General features: G+C 32.6%; 1 protein-coding gene across 1 annotated transcript; it reads right to left on the bottom strand.

Moving 5' to 3' along the window:
- Positions 1–1,750: 1,750 nt before the first annotated feature.
- On the bottom strand, positions 1,751–25,453 carry LOC128178821 (neuroglobin-like). The gene is made up of 3 exons (XM_052846185.1): positions 25,095–25,453; positions 13,560–13,785; positions 1,751–2,253 (listed from the first exon to the last, which is right to left on the bottom strand). The coding sequence occupies exons 1-3, from the start codon at positions 25,439–25,441 to the stop codon at positions 2,122–2,124; spliced, it is 705 nt and encodes a 234-aa protein (XP_052702145.1). The 5' UTR covers positions 25,442–25,453; the 3' UTR covers positions 1,751–2,121.
- Between the last annotated feature and the right edge of the window lie 712 nt (positions 25,454–26,165).

Below are 26,165 nucleotides of genomic sequence, written 5' to 3'. Positions count from 1 at the left end.
TAGTTGCTTTAAGGTGTTATGGGACATTTGTCGATATCATTGTGGATTAAAATCCCAAGCACATTTGAACGATTTACAGATCCGTAGTGAACTCTCCGAGTCACTGCGCTACGCCTTTAGGCAACAATTTTAAGAAAGAAACTGTTTATAAAATATATATGATTGATTTTATTGTTTATTTCGAGTTGAACGTCACAACATGCATGGGGGTGTCCCTTGGTACCTTAAAATTGTCATTTCCTATGCATAGTACTCGTAAACTAAGTTGAACCAAAATACTATAAATTTACACCCAAAAATGAAAATATTATGCTAAATTGCTTAAGTGGTCTAAAGCGGATAAAATTCACGTAAGAGAAAGATGGTTTACATGGATTTTCACTCGCCTGTTTTCACTGAATTTCGTATATTAGGAAAACAATTCCCAAACCACTTTTGGAATATCTAAAGACTAATTTTATCGTAGTTCAATTTCATTTGATATTGAACTTACTATGCAAGGTGACTAAGAAATAAAGTCAACTATTTATTCAGGTTTGCTATACATATATCCGCGTTGTTGAAACAATGGCTACATTTCTTTAAGCGTTCCAGATATGAATATCATTTCAACGGGTTCATTAAAATATAAATCATGAAATAAAAAATATTTTATTCATCTCATACCATTTGATTTTTTACTCCGACTTTCAGAAAAAATTAAACGATCAAAAACATGTAGCTTTTGCGATAATTGTGATTTTTTAGCAAATCATTATAATTACGTTTTTTGAGAGAAAATCATGCTTTAAAATTAAATACCATGGCAAATAAACCTCAAATTCGGGCTTTCCTTAATTTTATTTATAGTTTAACCACGAATTCAAAGGAAATACTCTAGAATCGATAAGAAAACGTTAATGACACGATCTTTCTACGAATGATCATTGTTTTGATAATAAAAACAACTTTTTGTTTGCTATTGGTAAAACAACTTTCCAAACCGAATTTTCATTTAAAACTTGATAATTTCAAATTCAGACGTTTGTGAAAACAAATTTTAAGAAACATAATGACTGTTTTAAATTATAAGTTGATAAAGTATTACATGTAAATGTTAATCAATAAAACGGTTTTCAAACGAGACTGATCCCTCCAAAATAAAAGAAAACCATTTTTACACGAATGAAATCTTGCTTGTATTAGAGCCATTTTAACAAGAGCTTGGGCTTTTGGTAGTCGTGTCAAACGGCAATATGACGTAGGTCTGTCTATTACATTGCCGGCTTCTCAGCCACGGCTCCTTGAAATTAACAAGATTTGTCTAGCTTTTGGGCCAAGAGGTACGCAATCGGTGTATATTTTGCTTTAAACCAGCCTCAATTATAACTTGTTTTGACGCAAGAAATAAAGAGTTACGTCCTACAGGAAGTCCAAAGTCTTGTTAAAATGGTTCTAATATCAGACAATTCAGGTAATGAAGCACAGAGATTTTTAATATCTTCTCTTTTGCAATGAAAAACAAAATATCAATTTTTATCATTTTTATGCTTTGAGGAAAATATAACTGTATCTAAATCGAGACGTTAGCTGTAAACTGTAATAACAGAGATAACAAATGACAATTGACAACAAATATATAGGACACTGCTGAGAATACTTTTTTTCTGGTGATGTTTCTACCTTGAATTAGGTTTTCAGTATACTTTGTTATTTTAAAGTGTGTATTGCAATACATTTTTATGAAAATATCCATTTTATATATTCCAATAAAAACCGTCGCATCCTAGATTGCTACTATAAAATAATTTAAAACAAACATTAATAATGTAAATGTCGACTAATGTAAACAATGAAAACACATGACATGACATATAGACAACACCATGTAAAATCAAACTGATCTTTTCGCTTTGATTCTCAAATTATATAAACAAAATTTGAAGAAAAAAAGTTCTGAGAAAATTTTCTCATTTGAAGCGAAAAAATATTTTCTCCCAGAATATTTATTAAACTGAACACCAAACGCCAATGGATTTAATTAAATGAAGTCTAGCTGGCGTATATTGCACTTATGATTTTTGGTTTCTCGTTCATTTAGGCACTAGTATAGATATACAAGAGACAAGAGATCTGGCTGTCCTAAAACTGCATGGCGTTTTTCATGACATGGGTCATCATCTTAAATAGGTCAGACCACGCCTCCTCCAGCTCGGTGTTCCATTGGTCTTCCAGCGCCGGCTGCATGGCCCAAATAAACTGGGGACCGATCAACTGCAATAAAAAATGGTCGCTTGTTACTTAGATTTAAAAAAAAGATAATTCGTCAAATTAAACATCTCCTCGTCGGAAGACATCATGCAATTAATTTTTAATGTTTAACAAAAATTCTACATCATGTCCCGATAAAACTGTTATGAGTGTACTACATGGTAGTTTTTTGTTTATCAATCTCTTTTATATTAATTTTCATTTGATACATGTTCACTGTGCTATAACTTAAGAATGTTACATTTTAAGGTGGTACGGGGCGTCTTTCAATATCAATGTTGATTAAAGTACATTATAATTAAAATACTTTCACCGGTTTAGAATTTTAAAATTTACAACTTTTCACCAAAAAATACATTTTAAAAAGTTTTGGAACTGTTACAACGCACTTTGAAAAATTACGCACTTCAAAAATATTTTCAAAGTGCGTTAAATTTGGGACGATCTTAACGCACTTTAAAACATATTTTTTTTTCAAAGTGCGTGAATATCGACAATATCAACGCACTTTGAAAAAAAATTTTGTCGATTTCTGGAATTTTCAGATATAATTGGTTGTAAAATTTATTCCTGTTATAACGTCAAAGTCATACATAGATACATCCATACATTGTTTATATTTTTATGCGGTGTTTAATTGATTTGAACAATCATCGCTTCATAACCCGCGAAGTTGGGAAGGGGAAGATATATGAAATGCATATGTGCCTGATTGAATCTTTTTTGTTTTTCTTTTCAATTGCCGCGGCAGGTGCAATAATCCCCTTCAAAGAATTGTTCTATATATCTATACATTTGTATTTGATTTCTAATAAATTGGCAAACACAATTCATCGGGCATCTGGGAGGAACTGAATCCAGCAGTAGGATTAATGTTCTATGTCAATACCATCTGACGCTCTCATCTCCCTTCCTGAAAGAATGGATCGCCATATCGGTTCATCGAAAACGAAATATCAATTAATATTTCATATATAAACACAACTATACATTTAAATGTTTAACAATTTAAAAAAAAATTAAGAATTTATTTTTTTTTCAAAGTGCGTTAAGTGTCATGATGTAAAAAAAAATGTTGGTCTACACTCATAACGCACATTGAAAAAATATTTCAAAGTGCGTTGATTTGGACCAAAATTTAACGCACTTTGAAAAAAATTTCAAAGTGCGTTAATTTTGTTCAAAATTTAACGCACTTTGAAAAAAAAATTTAAAGTGCGTAATTTTTTCAAAGTGCATTTAAAATGGCCAGCGGGATTCGAAAGAATGACATGGTTTCGTAGTAATCGCTCTAACCAACCGCGCTACGCTGTCAGGTGACAACTATGGGAATGAAACTATTCATAAATCACTCTTGATTTTGTTGTTTATTTCGATAAATAGTAAGTCACAACACGGAAGGGTTCCAAATCACCTTAAATGTCTTAGTTAAGATGTTTGTATTTTCAGGTATATACATGTATTCCATCAATATACTATATGATTTCACTATCTGATGACCAACAATATGAAATTAATATTTTAATAAAGAAGTTCTTTTTCCCTAATCTAAGAAGCAAAGGAAATAGTTTATTGGCGAGGAAAATTTTAATCATTTTCTCTGAGCCCAGCGCTTTGATGAAAAAAATGTCCCCATCTAATGTTTCCTTTGATACCATGATCAAAACGTTCAAGATTCATTTCCTATCATAATATTGAAATTTTTTATTTTAGTAGTTACACGAAACGTTTTTTCTATCATATTTTAAAACCTTTACCTAAACGTTGTTGACGTGGTGCGAAGGAATACACAACAATAACAAAATGGAGGTGCACGCAATCGATCAGAATTAAAGGATGTGAATTGGGCGAAAAAATTGTTGCGCTGCAGAGGACAGACGAGACTTGAAGTATACTATATTGTGTTAGAGTAATATTTGAGTTCTATGCGCGAGTTTGGTATGATGGAATGAAACACAACATACGTATTTAATTCTATGGTCTTGCAAATTAAACGAGTTCTATTATTTATTTTATTTATTTTTTAAGGGCCATGCAACGTTTACTGGTCGTTAGTAAGGACATGTATCATGTATATTCGAGACTGGTCGTGGTTTTTCGATGACTTGTTTATTTCGGTTTGGTTAGTATTGGATTATTTTTTCAACATTTTTTTTATTGTAGTTGTAGGGGTGTTTCGTTTGGATAGCCGACCATCAATGATTTAGTATATAAATGATTTAGTATATAAATGATTTAGTATATAAATGATTCAGTAATTTAGTATATAAATGATTTAGTATATAAATAATTCAGTATATAAATGATTTAGTATACAAATGATTTAGTATATAAATGTTTTAGTACATAAATGATTTAGTATATAAATGATTTAGTATATAAATGATTCAGTATATAAATAATTCAGTATATAAATGATTCAGTATATAAATGATTTAGTATATAAATGATTCAGTATATAAATAATTCAGTACATAAATGATTCAGTATATAAATGATTTAGTATATAAATGTTTTAGTATACAAATGATTCAGTATATAAATGATTCAGTATATAAATGATTCAGTATATAAATGATTTAGTATACAAATGATTTAGGATAAAAATGATTCAGTATATAAATGATTCAGTATATAAATGATTTAGTACATAAATGATTTAGTACATAAATACGTTGAAAACTGTCTTGATGTACGGCATGATGCAATTTAACTTTAACTACCGACGTGTTTCTTAAAAATGTTCTTAAGGGTGTTGTTTACTCAGGGTTTGAGTTCTCGAATTCGGATTGTTATAAAGTTCAATGTCATGAGTAAAATTTGTTCTAAACACAAAAAGTATCTGTGAAATGAATTAGTATTGACATAACAATCGATTATGCCAAAACAAAAATAGACATTTAGCCAAATAGAGGAAATTCGGACTAAATTTTACAGATTTTGTTTTCTGCTAAAACATTTTTGGAAGTACTCTGATATTAAAAGTTAAGATTTTATATTTTAGTCTATATAATTTTGCATATTTTCTGGTAGTTTTACCCCATTTATTCATTATAATAACCGTATGGCATGAATTTAAAAAATATTGAAATATGCTTAAAAACGAGAAAAGACACCATATCTCAAAATTTTGATCATTGACCTCGTATAAATTATATGCCAACAGAATAAGATCAATATAAGTAGTTTAATACTACAAATGTTTTTGTATTATCATCATTCAATTTTTTGTAAAATTGGATCAAAAATGGGTAGGAATTTGAAAAGTGATAGAGGAAATTCGGACTACAATATTTATAAAAATTGTGAAGGAAAACTTCATGCTTTGTATGTATTTAGTGTCACTGCCATTCAGAATTTGTATTTCATTTTCAAAAGTGTTGAGCAATTTGTATTATTTTCACAATTAAGACAATCTCAATCATAGTGTAAAGTTTTAAGTGATTTTCCTTTAATTTTCCAAAAATATACAATGGCCATTAACTCAAAAAGTAGGTCATTGACCTACTTTTTTGAAAATGAAAAATAACACTACAATAAAAGGTCTATAACATACAATAGTTGGTTTTTCATTATCATCAGTGGAATTTTTTTTCATTCTGAGTAAACGTCATCCTTAAAATCGATTATTTTTCAAATTTTTAAACACCTTGCATGCAGTGGAAGGATTTTATTTCCTCATGATTTCTATGAATTATGTTTCTTGTTAACCGTTATACTCGCATTCTCTAATTAGAATTAATGTGCTCGACTTCCCTCCTTATTTCTAGATATATTTCTCTTTTCACGGAAATATCTGCTACTGTTTTTAAATTAATATACGTGTTGGTTAGTGAACGACTTTTACCGTATTGTGTAATGGATGAGAGAGAGAGAAAGAGAGAGAGAGAGATAGATAGATGGAAAACTAACTATAATTTCATCATCTCTCTATCCCCAGAGGAGCGTGTTTCGTGATAATTATAATAGTTCGGACGGGATTACCCTCTGTAATATCACCAGGAAGTGTCCGCACCGACTGTTTGATTAAAGCTCGGAAGTGAATTAACTTTTTTTTTCTTTGAATGATCAATATTCCATCACAACGCTCTGGTCAGTCGTTGTCCGCAAAACGTTCTGATTCAACCTTATAGACAATGGTCTTTACTGCCTGATTTGACTAACATTAAATAAAATGTTGAACAATTTTTTTTTTCTTGAAAGAGATTTTTCGTACGAAACATTTACGAATAAAATTATGTGTTATGAAGCGTTGTTCCAATTATCCTTGGATTAACGGCCAAGGTTTCCCCAGCTATAATGGTACATATCTATAATTGTCATGCTGTCTTTAACAAGGTTGTCACAAGATCTATTAATACCATTGTCTCTATTGCTTCCATACATGTTTCCTTATCAGCAGTTAGAAATAAATGGTTCGTCTAATTGGTCCGTCCATGTCAATTCCAAGCATTGGTTGATATATCGCTAGCTGCAGATCTGTAGCATTCGGTCTGAAAAAAATTGGATGGGACGATCCCAGATCGTCCATCCGATTTTTTTAGACCGGGAGCTACAGACCTGCAGCTAGATATATCGCCAACTCCTGGTATAGTATACTGAGTCATGTTTTAAAGTACAGTTGTTAATAATTAGTTGTTAGTCATTAGAACGAACTCACTGAGATGATCATACATTATCCTAATATCTACTTGTCTCCTTATTTATCCCAAAGTTTCTTAAAAGAACATGGTCACGAATTTTGGTCAAAATTTATTTTTTCTGTTTTTAATGTGTAATGCATTTCTAAAAGTCAACCAAAATTTGAGAGTCAGTCGTATAGTTAAGAGTGATAAACAGGGCTTTCAATTCTTTGATATAAATCACAAAGCTCATGTCATGTTTTACATTACATTTTGAATGTTAAAAATAAAATTCCAGGTTTAGATATAAAATGAATGTAACAAAGGCTAAGAAGTGATTATTTATGTTTAAAACGAATTGGGAGATAGAAAAATCAATTTGAAAATAAAAACTTTAACCAGTAAATTGAACAAACGTAAACAAAAACAAGACACGAGCCTTGTTTACATAACAACGAATTGCGAGCTCTGTATCTATGGAACGCCATAGCTGCCTTATGTGGCTATTTTATATGTAGATGGTGCTTTATTATATTATGCTGTGGTTATTTCATGTGAAGATGGTGCTTTATTATATGAAGATGGTGCTTTATTATATGAAGATGGTGCCTTATTATATGAAGGTGGTGCTTTATTATATGAAGATGGTGCTTTATTATATGAAGATGGTGCTTGATTATATGAAGATGGTGCTTTATTATATGAAGATGGTGCTTTTTAATGTGAAGATGGTCGCTCGAAACTTTATTTTTGAAGGCTGAGTGAAACATTTATTATCTCGAACTTTTGAAACTAGAACAAAATTGATACAGTTAAAATCCATTTAATACACAATTGCTAGTTTCTCCTTTTTAGCATAATAAGTATTTATGTTACGAGATGAACTGTACGACTTAATCTCAACTGAATTGACAAATATGATTAATTGAATAATACAATATTTTGTCAGTATTTCTTGACATTTTACTTTTGCCTTTACCACTTATAAAAGGGCTTTCTTTGAGCTATATTATAGTATAGTAGACATTTCCTTGGACTTTTTCGACAAGAATGGCGAGAAACCCCCATATGAATCATCTTAAATAACATTTAAAGATAAAATTAATTCAATCAAACTATGTATCAGTAATAGAAAAATTTCTCGAAAATTGTATGGATCCAAGCAATATTGAACTCTATAGTCTCGTTCAACCAAACGCTCGGCTGACACCGTAAATCTCCGACAAGCAGTTAAGGGAGACTGCTTGTCGTATTTACGGAGACAGCCGAGCGTCGAGTTGAACGAGACTATATTGAACTCTGGCGTAGGTATACATACGACTACAAAAAATATCTAAATTGTTCGTACCATTTAAAATCTGACTATTTTCAAGGTATTTACAAATAAGTTTCCTTTAAAAACAATGCTGTAGCATACATTACATCGAATTTATCAATTATGTTCAAGAACTAAGTCTTGTCAGCAGCGATGATTTGTGATGTGGTCCAAACACTGTTTCACTTTCTTAAGAGCGGATCAAAGATCTTATTTTAATCAGATTGCTAGGGCATAACCTTCGCTTAAACACAAATAATTAGTAAATTCAATTTTCTGCTTTTCAGGATAACGTTACTAGGCTTTAATTCTTGTAATATTCCGTTATTATATAGTTGTCACTTTAAACTAGATGTAAGTTCGGTTGGGGTAAAGTCGTACACAGCTAGATCTCCTCGATAGCTTATATACTAATTGTGCTAGAAAAAAGAGGAACTAGCAATAGTGTATCAAATGGATTTTGATCGCATCAATTTTTTGTTTTACTTTCAATATTTCGAGATAATACATAAATGGTTAACTCAGTATTCAAAAATAAGAGGGGTTCCGAGTGACCACCTTCACATTAAAAAGCACCATCATATAAAAAAGCACCATCATATAATAAAGCACCATCTTCACATAAAAAAGCACCTTCACATAAAAAAGCACCATCTTCATATAATAAAGCACCATCTTCATATAATAAAGCTCCACCTTCATATAATAAAGCACCATCTTCATATAAAAAAGCACCACCTTCATATAATAAAGCACCATCTTCATATAATAAAGCACCATCTTCATATGATAAAGCACCACCTTCATATAATAAAGCACCATCTTCATATGAAATAGGCACATAAGGCAGCTATGGCGTTCCATATGTATCTTTCTTACAATTCTACGAATGACGTTCAAATTGTGGTTGATCATCAAAAATGCAATACTTAAGCATTGTAAACAATAAATAGAGAAAAATAAAATTTGATCAAAATCGTGACCATGCGAATCACAAATAAAATGAAACATTTTACGATCAAAAGTGCATTTACATATACTGGTATTAATATACATGGGGAACTCAAGTCTGTCTTTATAAAGTCAGGATAAATAAATAATGCGGATTTTCTATTCAACCCGAAAAAATATGGTCAGTACATGTAGGTATAAAGGATTTGGTCAGTCAGATGACCCCTCATAAAACTTCTCCAGAAAATTAAGTTTGAATTTGATTTATTTCTTACTTAAGACGTTTTCTTAAAACGAGACTTATTCAAAACAATTCCTTCCTTGAAAATATGTTGAACAAATCTTTATGGTCACCTTTGATAATTCGGGCGGAAATCTGGAACTTAGCCTTCTAGTTTGTAATTAATTTGTCTTGGAATAACTTCCATGCTTTTTTCACATACTAAAGATTTTTCATTCAAAGATTTAATGAACATTCGAAATATCACTACTTGAGACTTTTCTTCAAAGAGAATCAACAAACAAGCTCTGGCGGAATTCTATGAATGACAGGCATGCTGTATTAACATTATTGATATATCTATCTTGCAAAGAATAGAAATGTCAGTCAAAGTTGATTGGAGAACTTTGAGATTTGCAAAACAAGTGCAATGATTTATCTGACCTTACAAGTTCAGTCAATCATGGAGATATTTTATGACACTCAGAGTCAAAATAAAACGAAGAGGCTCATTTTTTCAAGGTTAAAAATGCAACTGAATTCTAGGCAAGGTGTACAAAATATAAAAGAAGATAGTACTAATGTTGAACAGATTTTTAGGAATCTTTATCAACACATCTAAATTTTGTTAACCTAGCTGCTTTCATTTCAAAATTATTTGCAGAAACTGCACATGTGCTCTATGTTTAACATGAACAACAGCCAAGTAAAAAAAATACCCCAAAACAGTGATTCGTTTCTAGAAGACATGCATCAAAAACATGCAACATGTTTTTTAAGTTTTATGAAAATGCATGTAACTAATCCACACTTTTGCATATGGTTAAAAATGGAGTGCCTTTTCAGAGTCAATCAACCGAATTTTTTATTATTTTGCGCTACCAAGCATTTGGCAGGCCTAAGCTGACTTCCTGCAGATTTTCTTTCTTCAACGTAACAATTTGTAGCCCTAATCTTTGCAAATGGGCAAACAAACTTTTAGACAAAAACATGTTTTACTGTCAAGGAAGAAAGCTACGCATCTTAAACTAGGAAGGCTAATTTGCGAGTTCCCCAAAAGTAGCGGCTGAAGGATGTGACGTAGAACATCAGTAGTTTTAGTTTTAAAAAAATCAGACTGACGGACAACGTTGCTGCCGCCATCTTAGACGTCTAAGACCATGTGATTCAATACCTTTATTTCCCTTCAATTGTACCAGTAACCTGCGCTTAAAGTGCCACAGACATAAAGTCAGGATATCAAAATAGGTATCACAATTATACACTAGACAACCGTATATTTATGTCGTGCTTTTACGACTTGTTATTGTACCATACAAAATACAAGTGCAATACCGCCTTAAATATGTAATTCCAACAACGCGATTTTCACCAAATAACATTCAAATCGCAATTCGATCGCAAGCTAACATGTTCACTACAATTATAAATATTGCATTCCCAGCGGCTTAATTTCCTGTCAACATAGTTTGCAATGTCACTGAATCGGACCATTTTCTTTAACATCCGATTGTCAGTATAGAGGGGAAATCTAGAGGACCATGTATGACATTACTATATCATTTCTATAGCCACAGTTGCATTATTCAGTACTCGGGCCAAATATCTATGAAATTATGTTTTCCTGTTCCAGTCTGAGTAAATATGGTTAGAAGGGATTGAAAATATTTCAGTCTCTAACTACTCCAATCTGTTCGTCCCTCAAAAAAAAAAAGCATCACAAAAACCCTCAAAAACGATAAACGCTTATGGCAAAGTAGCATGGACGGGCAATTTCGATTTGTTATAAACCTGATTAGGTTACTTACATGTAGTAAATGATAAGTTTATGATGTCGTAATAAAGACTGGGGGATATGAAATTTGCTTTAAATGTGAATTTGTTGTAAGCGAGTTCACTGTTACCATGATTGTACTGTACTGGTATCGTCAAAAGATGATTCTTTAAAAAAAAATTTAAGTGATTACATGTCTAAATATACGTCCGGCAACACACAATTTACGTATCTTGGCCTTGTCCACAATAAGCCTTAATTTCACTATGATGATGACATCCATAAGGCTATTTTTCTTCATTGTCAAATTCAGGATCTTGTAGCTGATGGCTTTCAAAGCGTTTAAAAGAATTCTCTCAGATAATTCTCATGCTTAAGTATGATGCTTGGCTCTGGTTTTTAAGTAATTTGGTGAGGTATTTTCTAATTTACCGCTCACAATACAATCGCCATTGATTTTTTTTCTTCATTCCCCGTCTTTGCTGCCCATTTATTCCAGAAAATGGATTCACTGAGCAAGGGGAAACCCCAGACGTCATTTGCCCATTTAGTGTTGTATTTTGGATCACTTATAATTAAGACCTGCAAATCATTCACTGATTGGAGGACGACCTGTAAGTTGGGCAAATTCACTGACTGAATACGCACGGAATAAAACAATTTACAATTCATGGGCTCATTAACAAATAACAACTCGATTCAAATTAACATCTTTAATATAAAAATGTTTTATAATATAATGCATCGATGTCACTCCTTCACTTGCACCAATCTATAAATAATTTAGGAATTCTAAACACTGTTATTTCATTAAAAAAAAGTAAATGTACGTTTTTTCATATGTTGCCTCACAAAAAAAAACATATGTAAAGTTGACCAGTTTTATATTCATGAAATGTGTCAATAATTAGTTAGCTTCAATTATACAGTGTAATAGCCTTTTAAATCTATGTAAGTTTTTCCATCAAAAACATAAATACGTGTAATAAACGATAGAAACCATCACAGTAAGTTTCCATATGATTACTTATATTCATATTTTTTTCAGCAACTGTGCTATTAGATATTTAATCATTGACATAATTATGTTTTCATATCGTATTATGACGTAAACCCCGCGTTATCTGCGTCATTGATGAAATTATATCACTACACGTTACAAGTTTGATTTCTACTATTATCACAGACACTGGAAAATGTATACTTGTATTAACGCACAAAAAGTCGAGTTCATAATTTTAGTAGACGTATAGATTTATCTAGTGTATCAAATCTATGTCCTTGATAAATATAATAAAGTTTTTTAACCGCCCTAACGGTAAACCTCAACTCTTTTTTCTTCTTCTTTTTTTATGTATTTCCTATTTGTACTTGTACTGGTCGACTAACAACACATCACTTAGCTTATGAATACAAATTATTTCGAAAAAAATGTCTGTACACTATAAAAATAACGTCATTTGTCGGAAAACAACGTCGTTTGAGGATAATAATGGAACCGTAATTGCTATGCTGTGCTATTAGGGGACGCGGTTAAGATTCTTAGCCGGTTGCGGCAGATGATCCTGACAGAATTTTAAAATAAATACGGCTAGTTTTAGCGCATCTTTAGAAGGAAATTGCATCCATCATCTTAAAGGTCTTACTTCTTGATTCTGTAGATTCGGTTCCAAAGAGCAAATAAATTGATGTCCTTGACGGGCGAAGTCGTCTTACATTATTGGTATATTGAGCCCGACACGTCATAAGGAACGGCATGATAAATCCCCGTGAATTCTGTCTAAATGACGTATTGTCCTATCCGCAGTAAGTGGGGACGCTTCTGATACAACTGTAATATCTACGAATTTTCTTCACGTCGTCTGCGATACATCATTTTAATTCAAGGAAACAAAAAGTTGTCATGTCTCGTTTTGACAAATATGTAGTATCAATTTCAGAATCAATTATTCAAATGACTTTTATGGATGAAATAAAGAGACAAAAAATTGTTTTTCTATGTGTTTGATTTTTTTTATTAGAACAGCAGTTTTTAAACACCTACTATATTATCTGTCCTTATGTTGAAGATACGGGCGGCTTATCAAATTATCAAACACATAGGCAGCGACGATATAACACATGCATGTACAAAGGTGAAATACAGCAAGAAAAAAAATTGAAATTACGAATATTAAAAACGTGATATACGGGGGAGAGGAAGGGTGCTTATTATGATACTTCGAGTTTCAAGTGTCACCAGCGACACTGAACATGTCTATCTATAGATTGTTTATCGTTTCAGCTCTGTCAGATCAAATGGAGATAAGAGTGCAGCACATGTTGTGCCATGTTATTACAGGGGCGATAACTAGTACCGGTAATCAATTACAGCAGATACTAAAAAATAATAAAGTACATTCTTAAATATATAATATAAAAACTCACGTCTACGTAGTCCACCTTGGCGCTGTACATGACATGCCTTGTCCCAAGGTCGTGCAACATTTCCTCCATCTTTTTGGGTTCGTTAATTCTGGCGAGACATTTTTCGACCGTCCCCATAACTCTCAGCGCATGCTCTCTGAGTTGTGAGCTATGTCTAAGATCGTCTTGCGACAGGCCTTTGAATGGCATGAACACGTCTTGGACATCTGGGTGCGTTTCAAACAATCTTTAAAAGAATTGTGATTCTATACATAAACGCTTTTTCTTTCTTTTAAAAAGTAATCTGCATTTCTTCAATTCTTCATAGAAAGTAAAGAAATACTTTTGAAATCAATTAAAAAAAATGAATCTATCAAAAGAGAGTTATGTCTTTTTTGGAAAATATGATTTGAGCAATTCATCTGGTCGCGTATAGAATAAATTGAAAACTTTCAATCCAATATTCCAGCGCACTATGCATAATATGTAATTGTTCAACTTTGTTGTTTCATCTGGGAATACTGGTATAACACATTTGGGTATAATCTAAACCACATATAATCTTTCTTATAGAGTTAAAGATGGTGTATCAAATGTTCAAGATATAATACACGATCAGTAGTGATTTATATTCATAAACAGAAAAAAAAATTACGTAAATTTGGTTTGACTTTGACATTATCCAGTTTTATTACTAAAATTTGGGAGGAGTTTGATAGATCGATGGAAACGTAGTGAAGATTTGATTTAATTGATTTAAAGGGTTATTAAAACGTCAGGTACATGTGTACACTAGATTGTACACGTGTATGAATCTTTAACTGACGACTCAGGTGATAACAGATAATGAAGGATGTCGATGGGTGATAAAATAAAACAGGGATAAAAATCAGATCAAACGATCTACACTTTGATTTTCTTACTCAATTATTCCCTTGTACCGGGTTTTTAAAAAAAGTTTATTTGGATTGGGATTATGAGCAGCTATTGTAAATTACGATTGTAGTCAGATTGCTAAAAGGTTATTTTCAATGCACATGCCTTTGTGGATAATGTAATTTTTAAAATTTTGCTTCTCTATTTTTGAAAAGCGTAGTTCGCAAATCTGCTTAAAAGAACGCAAAACTATCGACATTGTTCGGAAATGATGGTGGGAGATGAATTGTAAAAGGTCCCTGTAGTTTTGGTTTCGAAAGCTGTATCATTTTCACGATTAACGTTTTTCGCCCCATCCCATTGATCATTCGTAATTTGATTTTAGATAACTGACTCTAAAAAAGTTCTCTCATAGGGATTTCTGTTATGTTCTGTTATTTGTTTAGTCGCTAAACACAAACATTATTCATATTTTCTTTCTTTTTCTCTGTTAACTTTGTTCCACTTCTCTCACACATAACATCAAAAATGATGATGTCTTTAGCTTAGGAAGCTTGCAACAGTTTCGAAATGTAACTGTGTCTGTTTTCCTTTTGTAACAGAGAAAATAAACATTCGATGTCAGTGGTTTTTTAGGAATGCATCTGCTAGATTGTTACAAACTGGGCTGCATTTTACAATAGAACTATTATCCAAAGAAATATTATCCACCTCATGTATTGATCTTAAATTGAAAAAAAATATATATAAAACTCATTTATTTACAACTATTTTGACTGCCATAATCATATTTCACGGCCATTAGAATAAAACATTGATTAGTTTCGTGATTAATCATCATTATTCATTAATTTGGTCGTAAGTCGTAAATTCTTTTGTAAAAGGCAGCCCAGATCTCAAAAGACCAGACTTAACATCCTGGAATTCAGGTAAAAAAAATGACAATCTGTAAGTTATTAAGACCAGTAAATGTACAAACAGTCGTTAACTAGAGGTCTTGGGGTGAAATGATGACGACATGATGAGAGATATATGTACTTGAAGTCAACGTATTTTCTAGCACTTTGAGACCATTCGTGTATTTTAACGTGATAACATAACTTTAGAAAGAAAATATCAAGTTGTTAAGAATCAAGAAAATCTTGTTTTAGAAAGTAATGGAATCTGTAAACTGTAAATAAAAAAACAAGCATTTTTAACCTGAATTTTCCAACACTTTTCCAAATAAAACACTTTTATGTTACTTCTAAATTGTAACCATTAAGACAAATAGGAAAAATTTTCTTCAAAAAGAATCTTGTAATTTACTGTAAAACAGGAATATTAACCTGCACCCTCCCAACACTTGTACAGTATACTTTCATATGGAACGCCATAGTTGCTTTATGTGGCTATTTCATAGGAAGATGATGCTTTGTTATAATCTGTGGTTATTTCATGGTGCTTTATTATATGAGGGTGGTGCTTTGTTATATGAGGGTGGTGTTTTATTATATATGAAGATGGTGCTTTATTATATGAAGATGATGCTTTGTTATAATCTGTGGTTATTTCATGGTGCTTTATTATATGAGGGTGGTGCTTTGTTATATGAGGGTGGTGTTTTATTATATATGAAGATGGTGCTTTATTATATGAAGGTGGTGCTTTATTATATGAAGATGGTGTTTTATTATATGACGATGGTGCTTTATTATATGAGGGTGGTGCTTTATTATATGAAGATGGTGCTTTATTTTATGCTTTATTTTAAGAAGATGGTGCTTTTTTATATGATGGTGCTTTTTAATGTGAAGGTGGTCACTCGGAACTTTATTTTTGAGGACGAAGTTAATCAGATAGCTAGGGCATTTACGCCTCACCGAATAAGCTGTTCTTCGCTTAAACTCAAATAATTAATAATTTCAATTTTCTGCTCTACAAAGTTCAGGATAACGTTACTAGGCTTTAAGTCTTGTAATATTCCGTCATTATATAGTTTCCACTTAATAGATGTACATGTAAGTTCGGTTGAGGTAAAGTCATACACAGATCATCTCGTTAGCTTATATACTAATTGTGCTAGAAAAAAAGAGGAACCAGCAGTGGTGTATCAAATGGATTTTGATTGCATCAATTTTTTGTTTTACTTTCAAAATTTCGAGATTGTAAATGAGAAACTCAGTATTCAAAAATAAGAGGAGTTCCAAGTAACCACCTTCACATTAAAAAAGCACCATCATATAAAAAAGCACTATCTTCATATAATAAAGCACCATCTTCATATAAAAAAGCACCCCCTTTTAACATGGAAAAGCACAATCACTTAAAAAAGCACCATCACATAAAAAGCACCATCTTCATATAATTAAAGCACCATCTTCATATAAATAAGCACCATCTTCATATAAATAAGCACCATCTTCACATAAAAAACACCATCTTCATATAATAAAGAACCATCTTCATATAATAAAGCACCATCTTCACATGAAATAACCACAGCATAAGAAATAGCCACATAAGGCAGCTATGGCGTTCAATACTTTTCAAAAGAAATACTTGTATGCTACTTTTTGAAAGAACATGTATGAGTACATCAAAAGCTGATGAATGCAAGAGACCTCTTTATATAAGACACCGGCTGATGTCCTTTGTATCATATACTTTTCGACCACCACAGCATCTTTTCTGGACAACAACTGTTGGTTCGTGACCAGAGGTATTAGTAATTAGTATCAGTTTATTAATGCATTCAAATCTTCTGTTGTGGAGATACTTAACTCCTTTGATGATGCCTCACAAATAATCAGCCAGGTCAGTGACTGCATGGGTAATTGTCAGCTAGAACAAATGGTTGTCCATCACGAGCAGCATTTATCCGAATGAAGTTATTGGGATGCTTACATGTATATCGTTATTAATAAAGGAAAAGTAGATTGTTCCTACATGCCTATGTGAACTCGACTGACAAAGCACAGAATGTTTCCTATGGAATTTCAAAAGTACTAGACATAAGTACTTTTACGGATAAATGAGTGAAAAGGTCAGAAAATACTGAATTAATATACGAAGGAAGTGCATGATATAATTGTCTTTTTTTATCATTTAGGTCACATGACACTCAAGTAACCTATTGCATATCAGTGTTTGTATGTTACTATGCTTCGTTCTTCGTAAGTCGTGAACTTTTTGAGATTTTTAAGAATCGTCTCATTTTTTAGCATGCCACTCTCGACCAGAGTTGGTGTGTAGCATCTAAAGGGGATCGAGGAGGAAGGAAGATTGTAAAATATGACTTTAGTTGTCCTCATGCCAAAGGTTCTGATCTTAGTGTCCATGGTCCAGGTTTGTGATCTTAGGGTGCTTCTTATAAGTTTTTTTTCCGAGTTCTTTTTGATGAGCATGAAAGCTTTTACAAAACAAAAACTATGAACATCCTGACCTTTAGGTCACAGTCTCTTACGATAGGATAGGGCGTGTCTTTGTTGATCATGTGGTGAAAATGCATTAAAACCTTTTCTCTACCTTTTGAAATCTATCAGGCAAACCAAGTTGATGTTTAGAATTGATAATTAAGAAGTTTCTATCTAAATTGTTAAAATCATTACCGAGGTCATATGTCTAACGCTCTTGTATTTTGAGAGAGAGGGTATGATGAACGTGTATTTCTTTTATTATCTTTTTATCGGGGGGGGGGGGTATCGATTAATTTTAAAGTAAAAAAATATATTAAATTATATTTAGGAATGTGTTCCAATATATTGTCTTGTTTGGTTGATCTTCCACCACAAATCTTATATCTAGATCTGTTTAAGTAAATAAATACTAATAGTCTTGTTGTTCAGACGGTCCGACTACCTCAACCCAAAACAAGCACACACACACCTCTCTTTCGTGAAGTGCCACTAAACCCTAAATAAAAACCAAACATATTTATTCATTCATTGTAGATCATTTGATAATGATACATACAGTTACTGTAACCCCCCCCCCCTTCCTTTTTTTTTACAATATCCTGAATAGATCTGCCAACCCACCCATATGAAACCATATACACCCATCTTGACCCAGTAAAAGTGCATGCACAGCAAAATGTATTTATTATATAACATCACTATATAAGCCTAAGGCTAAATTATTATCAGGTGACCATTAAAGCACATTGGCCTCTCGTAGTTTAAAGAACCTTGTTTGAGTCCAGACAATCAATCTTTTAGGACTTCATAGCTCAATTTTCTCCCTACCAAACAAAAAAAAAGTAATTTTTTTTACCAAAATGCCTTCTACATTATTTCATCACAATCATCATGATAATATAATGCAAAAAACTTGACTATGATTAATTTAAGAATAATGCCATGAAAACATTTAAACCTGAACCATGATCGCTGTTATAGAGACATTTCATAATTACCTAGTAAAATGTGCGATTACACCTTTTTCAATCCCCTTTATTTTAAAGCCATTATTTTCCTTTATCTATACATTTGTAACTAGCAGGAACATAAGTGATTTTATGTTTTATTTTTATGATCCAAAATAAGGAACTCGGTTATTAATTTTGCATAGATGTGGGAATTTATGTTTTGATAACTGCTGTTCTAAAAAGTCGCGCGTTGAATCGATGTTGTAGATTATCTGATAGACACAAAATATTGGCTCATAACTTGTATCTTTAGGTTATAAATCACAATTCACGATTAGATATACTTGACCTTTACAAGACCTGTGCATACAAACGTGCTATTAGCCGAATTTTTGAAGTCGTAAGAATGCAAAGTTGGGAATGTTGCGTTATTATTAAATCGATGCTGGACTGTTAAGGGTCATACTTTGGTCATATACATAGACCGGTACATTGTCAGGCATTTGACGGCCCAAGCTATCGGTTTGCTTTTATGTTGACTTCCATGTTAATTGGGTTTTATACTGTCTGAAGTAAATATATACCAGGTATTATGATATAGTTACTGGGTGCGTCTTTTTACCCCAATGAACCCCAATGATACCCCAATGAACCCCAATGATACCCCAATGAACTTTGAAATACCCCAATGACACTAAGTATGTTCATAATTGATATACTAAATGAATTTTATGTACCAACATGTTTCACAAATGAATGAAATTTCAACTACGCGGCGTCTTTTCACCGATTGATTTCCCAGTGAACCCATTGTTATCCCAACCAAATTTTGTTGTTACCCTCACGAACCACAATAAACTTGAAATGAGCTCTGTGCAATGATTCATTCACCAATGAATTTTAATTTTTCAAATGATACAGAAATAAATCTCATTGATACAAGAATGTACCTTTACTTAATGAACAATTAACCCCAACCAGACCCTGAATAACATTAACTTACCAATGATACCGTATTTTAACTGTAATGATACCTAAGAAAGCCCCAGTGATACTTTGATGAACCCCAACAATACCTAGACATTATTAAAAAGCCCACCCCACCCCCTAAACAAAGTTTTTTGTTGTTTTTTTTTTGGGGGGGGGGGGGGGTTATAGGAATTATCTTGTCCATAAGTCTGTCTGTGCAAAATTTGTGTCTGGTCAATATTTATACTTATGGAGAAACACTGAAAGTTCTCTAATGACCTGAATGTGTGTCATGAACTTGCCCCAAGTTCATTAGGAAGAGGTAGCGCGATGACGCGATGGTACGATAGCGATAACGCGTTGGTGCGTTAGTGATGACCCGATGGTGCGATAGCGATAACGCGATGGTGCAATAATGATGACGCGATAGTGCGATAGCGATGACGCTATGCTCTATCGTGTCATTGTAAGTTCTCTATCGCTTAATCGTCATCGCACCATCGTCATTGCATTATCTCGTCATCGAACTATCGACCCCAAACTTGATGGTGCGATGGCAGGATAGTGAGCTACATGGACCTATCCGGATTCCTTAATGGTATGATGTAAATTTAGTTTTAAAAAAAAAGAACCATAACAAACATGAAAGAGTTATGGAATCCAGATAGGGCCTTCGACTGTTTTGTGCAAGAGAGAAAACACGCCAGGCAGTGAATATATAAACGGATTTTATATGAGAAATTGACCTTACTAGGTTGATACACTTGACTCTCTTATAATAATTAGGTATTACAAATAAGCCTTGACCTTCTAGCTAACAACATAAATAGTTAAATTATAGGTAAATAAACAAAGAAAGTAATGCAATTAAAGAATACCACATGATCAAGGCATGGATATAAACGTGGAGGGTGATAATTCACTTTTAAATTAATTAAAAATTAACACATACACTCCATATATTGAGCGAAACAAGATTCAATTCCATTCCAGTATACTAGTGAGCTATTAGATATGATACCATCTTCGATGTCACATTAGGGCGATATTTGAGATTTATTTTAGATTTTCTATAATTCTTACTTGATTTCTATTTTCTTGCATGACAACATACTTATGTTGCATGTTGACATGACATGTGATAGACTCAAAGGGTGAACCAGTCGACTTTCAGAAACGCATCTTATATACATCTTTTCTCATAATAACGAGATATTTTCTTATAATTACGAGATCTTTTCTCGTAATAACGAGATTATTAACAAGTTATAACGAGAACTTTCCTCGTAAATTCGAGATAATTAACTCGTAATTACGAAATCATTTCTCGTAAGAACGAGATCTTTTCTCGTAAGAACGAGATCTTTTCTCGTAATTCGAGAAAATTAACTCGTAATAACGAGATCTTTTCTGGTAATTACGAGATAATTAACGACAGATTGGTAGTTAATACTTATATTATTTTAGTTAATACTTATACTTTTTGTAAACAATGAACGGATTGTGTTTACGAATAAATGATGTATGCAGAAAATTGGAAAGTTGAATGAGAGAACCCCCCTCTCCCCAATTGCATTTTAGTCACAGTCTATAAATTCTTATTTGGGACAGAAATAAAAAAAATATAGAGAAATTTGACATTGGAACAAAATTGTATATACATGTATTATCATCAATTTTAGTTTGGTTTTGCTCCTCTAAATATTCAGCCAGGGTTTTGGCTTTTTTATTTTAAAGAATAGTTAAAAAAAGAATAAAGAAAACTGAACGAAAAAAGGGGAAAACCATGATATTAATGTGTAAACGGTGTTTATTGACATGCTTGCGCGGAATATCTTTTAACTATGCACATATTTAGTATCATTGGGGTTTTTCAATGTTCAGTAGGGTATCATTAGGGTTCACTGGGATATCACTGGGATATCATTTGGTATCATAGGGGTATCATTAGGGATCATTGGGGTTCATTGGGGTATCATTGGGGTTCATTGGGGTATCACTGGGGTTCATTGGGGTAAAAAGACACACCGGTTATGGAGACCCTAGATTATGATTTTGATAAAACTTTTTTTCTGATATTTTTATTTTTTGAAAAACTTATTTCTTGAAAAAATCTGTTACCATCGGCATATTATAAATTTAACCCTTTAATTTCAACCACTAAAAGATTCAGAAACATTCCAACAAAAGTAAGATGCAATTTACTGGTTTGTATCGGTATCTATGTTATCTAACATATATTTCCATTTCGATTTTCACTTTAAAAAAAAAAGGAATAAAAACAAGTTCTCTCAGTTTTAGGAGACAAACGGGGATTAGAAATTTGTGAAATATGACACAGGTACTTAAGGATAAGGATCGACCCCCCCCCCCCCCTTCCCCTCCATTCTCAAGTATATACATTGTTGACCCCGGGACCTTATTTATTTATTTTTTATTAAATTATTCTTTTATGACATATTTCTAATATAATTTATCCATTCATTGCCTAAAATTACCTAAAACAAACATTTAAAGACATCAGATCCTCTATACATCTTGTATTGTATATGTAGAAGGTCTGATTTTTTAATAATGTTTTTTTTAATGTAATTTAGTGTAATGAATGTATAAATTAGATTAGAAATATGTCATAGAAGGATAATTTAATTTTTTTTAAATAAAGTCTCGGGGGGACTATATACTTGGGGTGGGGTGGAAAGGGGAGGGGGTCTATCCTGTCCTCAAGCACCTGTGAAATATGATGCGGAAAAAAAGATGCTGCAGTGCTAACTCTTTGATTATTTCCTCTTTGAAATCAAAATCATTGACAATAATGAAGTACGTTCTCCTGAGGTGATGGAAACCAATTTGAAATCCTATCTTGTTGCTTCAAAAGAGCTTCGAACGCGCTTTGCTAAAACAATATTTGTGCTTTTTTGTCTTTCACTTAATTGAGAGCACATCAGCAAATTAGGTGTTTTCTCGATCAGTAAGTACAAAATTAATGTACCTTTTATCTCAACAAGACAACCATATCAGATTTCATATTAGATGTTTCTCAATCAATATCAAGAAACAATGAATAGAACATATGATTATATTTCATACTTTCAGGTGTTGTAAGTTATTAATACGAGAGACATAAAGAGTGTATTCTACAGATACCTACCAAAAACACGTTCATATGAGCTAGGCTGTGAAAAAACTGTTTGTTCGCGTAATATTATATAAATTCGTGTTTCCTGTTTACCACGTTAATCATCTTTGCCAGAAAAAGGGAGGACAATTCAGGACGACACTATTTTCCGTTGATTTCAACACTTTTCTGTTCAGAACAAAGTGCTTGCTTATAATATTTAAAACAAGAAACATTCGCATTATGATGAAAACAAATTTCAAAATTTTATTTTGTGGCAGAAAAAAGGGGATGGGAATGTCTGAAATGTCAAACTCACTAGAGGCTCTCTCTTTCTCTCTTTTAAAAAGTTGATCAACGAGGAAAGGGTTTATCTTTCTTCTTAATTAGTTATATCATGATAAAAATAATCTCCTTGAATATGGTCATAATGTTCAATTGTAAAATTAATTTATCAAACACAGTTCTCGACACTTACTCATATTCCAGAGCTTGTAAGAAGATACTTTCGGTTTTAGAAAACCATCAAGAACCTGTCATTTTCTGTTATAGCATCAATGGCAGGTACTTTAAATAATATTTATACAAGAATGCAAGTAAAAACAGACCTGTCTCAGTTTATTTAAGCGCGCCATGAAAAAAAGGAACACATCAAAAACCATCATTTCGACATCCTGATCAAAACATCATTTTCTCTCTCCATTTATCTCCGTTCTTTTCCTGGAGGCAACAATTTCTCGCTTCATAACCACATAGTGAGATTCCCCGGTACCTACACCAAAGACCGCTTACATACTATATCCTTATAGTTAGACCCTTGCTGCGATTCCATACATCAAAGAGGAGACTCATTAAAGGGCAACAGAAAAGACGACATACAACAATTAACTCCGGCGCTTGTATGAAAACTTAGAACAGCAGTGTACGATTTCACTGCAGGAAAAAAATTCATACTTGAATCATTTTGTTTTTTCATCAAATACGTAAACAACTGTGATCACCAATTTGTCCTGCAGTTTGATATTGATCAAGGCAATTTTCAAACCTGACATCATATTATCTGTGTGATTAATACGATGGAAAATTTAAGGCTGTGGAATCTTCGTCTTTGATTTTTAATACCGAATATTAGGAATCGAATAGAATAATTAGTATTGATACATAAAGCCGGCATGTTTCTAATTTAGGTAACTTCATAAAGGTGTTAATAGTACAATAATATGTAAGGTTACGTAATTCAATCAATCAACAAAATCTCTCTCTCTCTCTCTCTCTCTCTCTCTCTATCTCTCTCTATTGGGCAGTAAAGATACACCATTGATTTAAACACAAGGTATACACGGTTAACGTTTATTATTTGGTTGTGAATTTTATTTACCTGTTTTTGAATTGGCCGCTCGTGCTAAAAGGCGTCATACAATTAACTACCAATTTTATATCTCTTGGTGCTTCATAATTTTTTTGAAACACCATTACCAACCACTACTGTCATATTTCTGCAGTAGAATCCACACTATTGTCGTTCAACACTTGAATTCGTATAACGAGGTTGATGGGGTGTATAGAAAATTTTCTGAAACAGCTTGAGTGATAAAATCAGTTGTTACTGTTATAGGCTGAGCGAAGAACGTACAAAAATCAATTCAAAATGATCGCATGTCTCTGTGCTCGATGAATTGTTTTAAATAAGTTTAACATCTAAAAACAAATTTCCTTTGGAACTACATTTTTGCGACTGCTTCAGGTACACCGCTTAATGTACTGAATAAACTTAAGTTAAATGAAATAAATTTTCATTTGCAGTATTTCATTTATTTAAATAAACTTTATATATACAACGTTAATTTACATCAAGTTGTTGTAATTAATTCATATGGTTCATTTATGATACAGTGTAGTACTCTATGGTCTAGATGCATCTGCTCTTTGCTTCTATTAACATTGAATTCGATAGATTATGATATAATACAAGAACAAAACTACGCGGATGCTGAAAATTCTTTTCTTTTTAGTTAGCTGAAATACTGTAAATCAGTTTGTAAATGTATTTCAAATGTATTTTAGATACATGTAAGTGTCTTTCATATGTACATGAATAATCATATGCATGATTGTAATAACAAGACGAAGGTATTCATCCAAAACTTTGATCACAACAATACCAAATGTGTGGATTTTTTTTAAAAACAATTACATGATAATGATAACTTTGTTTAAAAAAATAATTAACTTAGCGAATAATTACCTCATAAACATGACCACGCCCACTTTTGACATGTCCTCCTGAATCTTTTGCCAGGACTGCATAATCAACTCCTTTTGCCGCTCGGTCAGGAGTGGTATGGGAGGGGCGGGCTCCCTCACGTGCGCTGGGGACCCATTTGCCGAGTCCTCATTCGTCTTGAGATACGTTTTTCTTTTTGATGACGAAATATTCAGTCCTTGTCTTAATGCTTCCTTTCGTCTCTTTTTGGCATTTATACAACCCATAGTTATTTTATTTGCTTTCAGAGCATTTACAATTTGAATGTTTACATTTAGCACGTGCACTTTCCAAAGGAAAAAAACTTTCTCCCCTTCTTTTAACACCATGCACGGTACTGACTACTCCGCCTTAAAAGTTTGAGAAAAGCACGAAATTGGCCAAAGCGCCGATTTTTCAAAATCCTTGTTAACAAATATGACTATCAATTTATATTACGGGTTCACAATTATTCCATGCGTTTGGTATATTTATACTCCTAAAAACCAATTATGCTGGTAAATCAGCAAGCAACGGAATGGATTTAGAGTAGTACCATGATCAATACGACGGAACATCTCCCTGTCATACTTAGCCGGCCTCGTTGTAGGAGTGGTTCCCTATTCCAATCGGATTATGGGAGGCAGCTAGAATACAAACGTATATATATTGCAAGTAGGTGTTTACAGAATTCGGTACTTAGTATTGGGTCAGGTGGCTCCAAGCTTGAGACCACGATGAACTATACGGCATTCCAATACACTCCCCCTCCCCTTCGTTTAATGAATTGTGTACGTATACCTTATGGTTGAGATAAACAAGTTTAAAGTAATCACCAGGCGGCAGAGGGATGAATATTGTGTTTAAAAATGTTCACGGTTGTTAATGAATTGCAAACTGGCAGACATGGGAAGACAGATGCAAAACTTTGTATTCAAAAGATAAGATTGACAGAATCTTCGGCTTGTTGCAGTCACGTGTCTGAAACGATTCCTCTTGCCTTGTCGTTTTACGTTAACTATAGGTCATTAGACACATATTTGAGAATTCCTCATTTTGAGAATTCCTCATTTT

Source organism: Crassostrea angulata, chromosome 3 (genome assembly GCF_025612915.1).
Source record: "Crassostrea angulata isolate pt1a10 chromosome 3, ASM2561291v2, whole genome shotgun sequence".
Lineage (NCBI taxonomy): Eukaryota > Metazoa > Mollusca > Bivalvia > Ostreida > Ostreidae > Magallana > Magallana angulata.
The sequence above is the reverse complement of the archived record's forward strand: the minus strand, read 5'-3'. Positions and strand labels throughout refer to the sequence as shown.

Bases quoted from the DNA above. Each gene is read 5' to 3' on its own strand.
- LOC128178821 (XM_052846185.1), bottom strand. From the start codon at position 25,441: ATGGTGTTAAAAGAAGGGGAGAAAGTTTTTTTCCTTTGGAAAGTGCAC. The intron at 13,786-25,094 runs GTAATTATTCGC...ATTCTTTTAAAG, and splicing joins GGCGTGGTCATGTTTATGAG to ATTGTTTGAAACGCACCCAG. The intron at 2,254-13,559 runs GTGAGTTTTTAT...TTTTTATTGCAG, and splicing joins CCAAGGTGGACTACGTAGAC to TTGATCGGTCCCCAGTTTAT.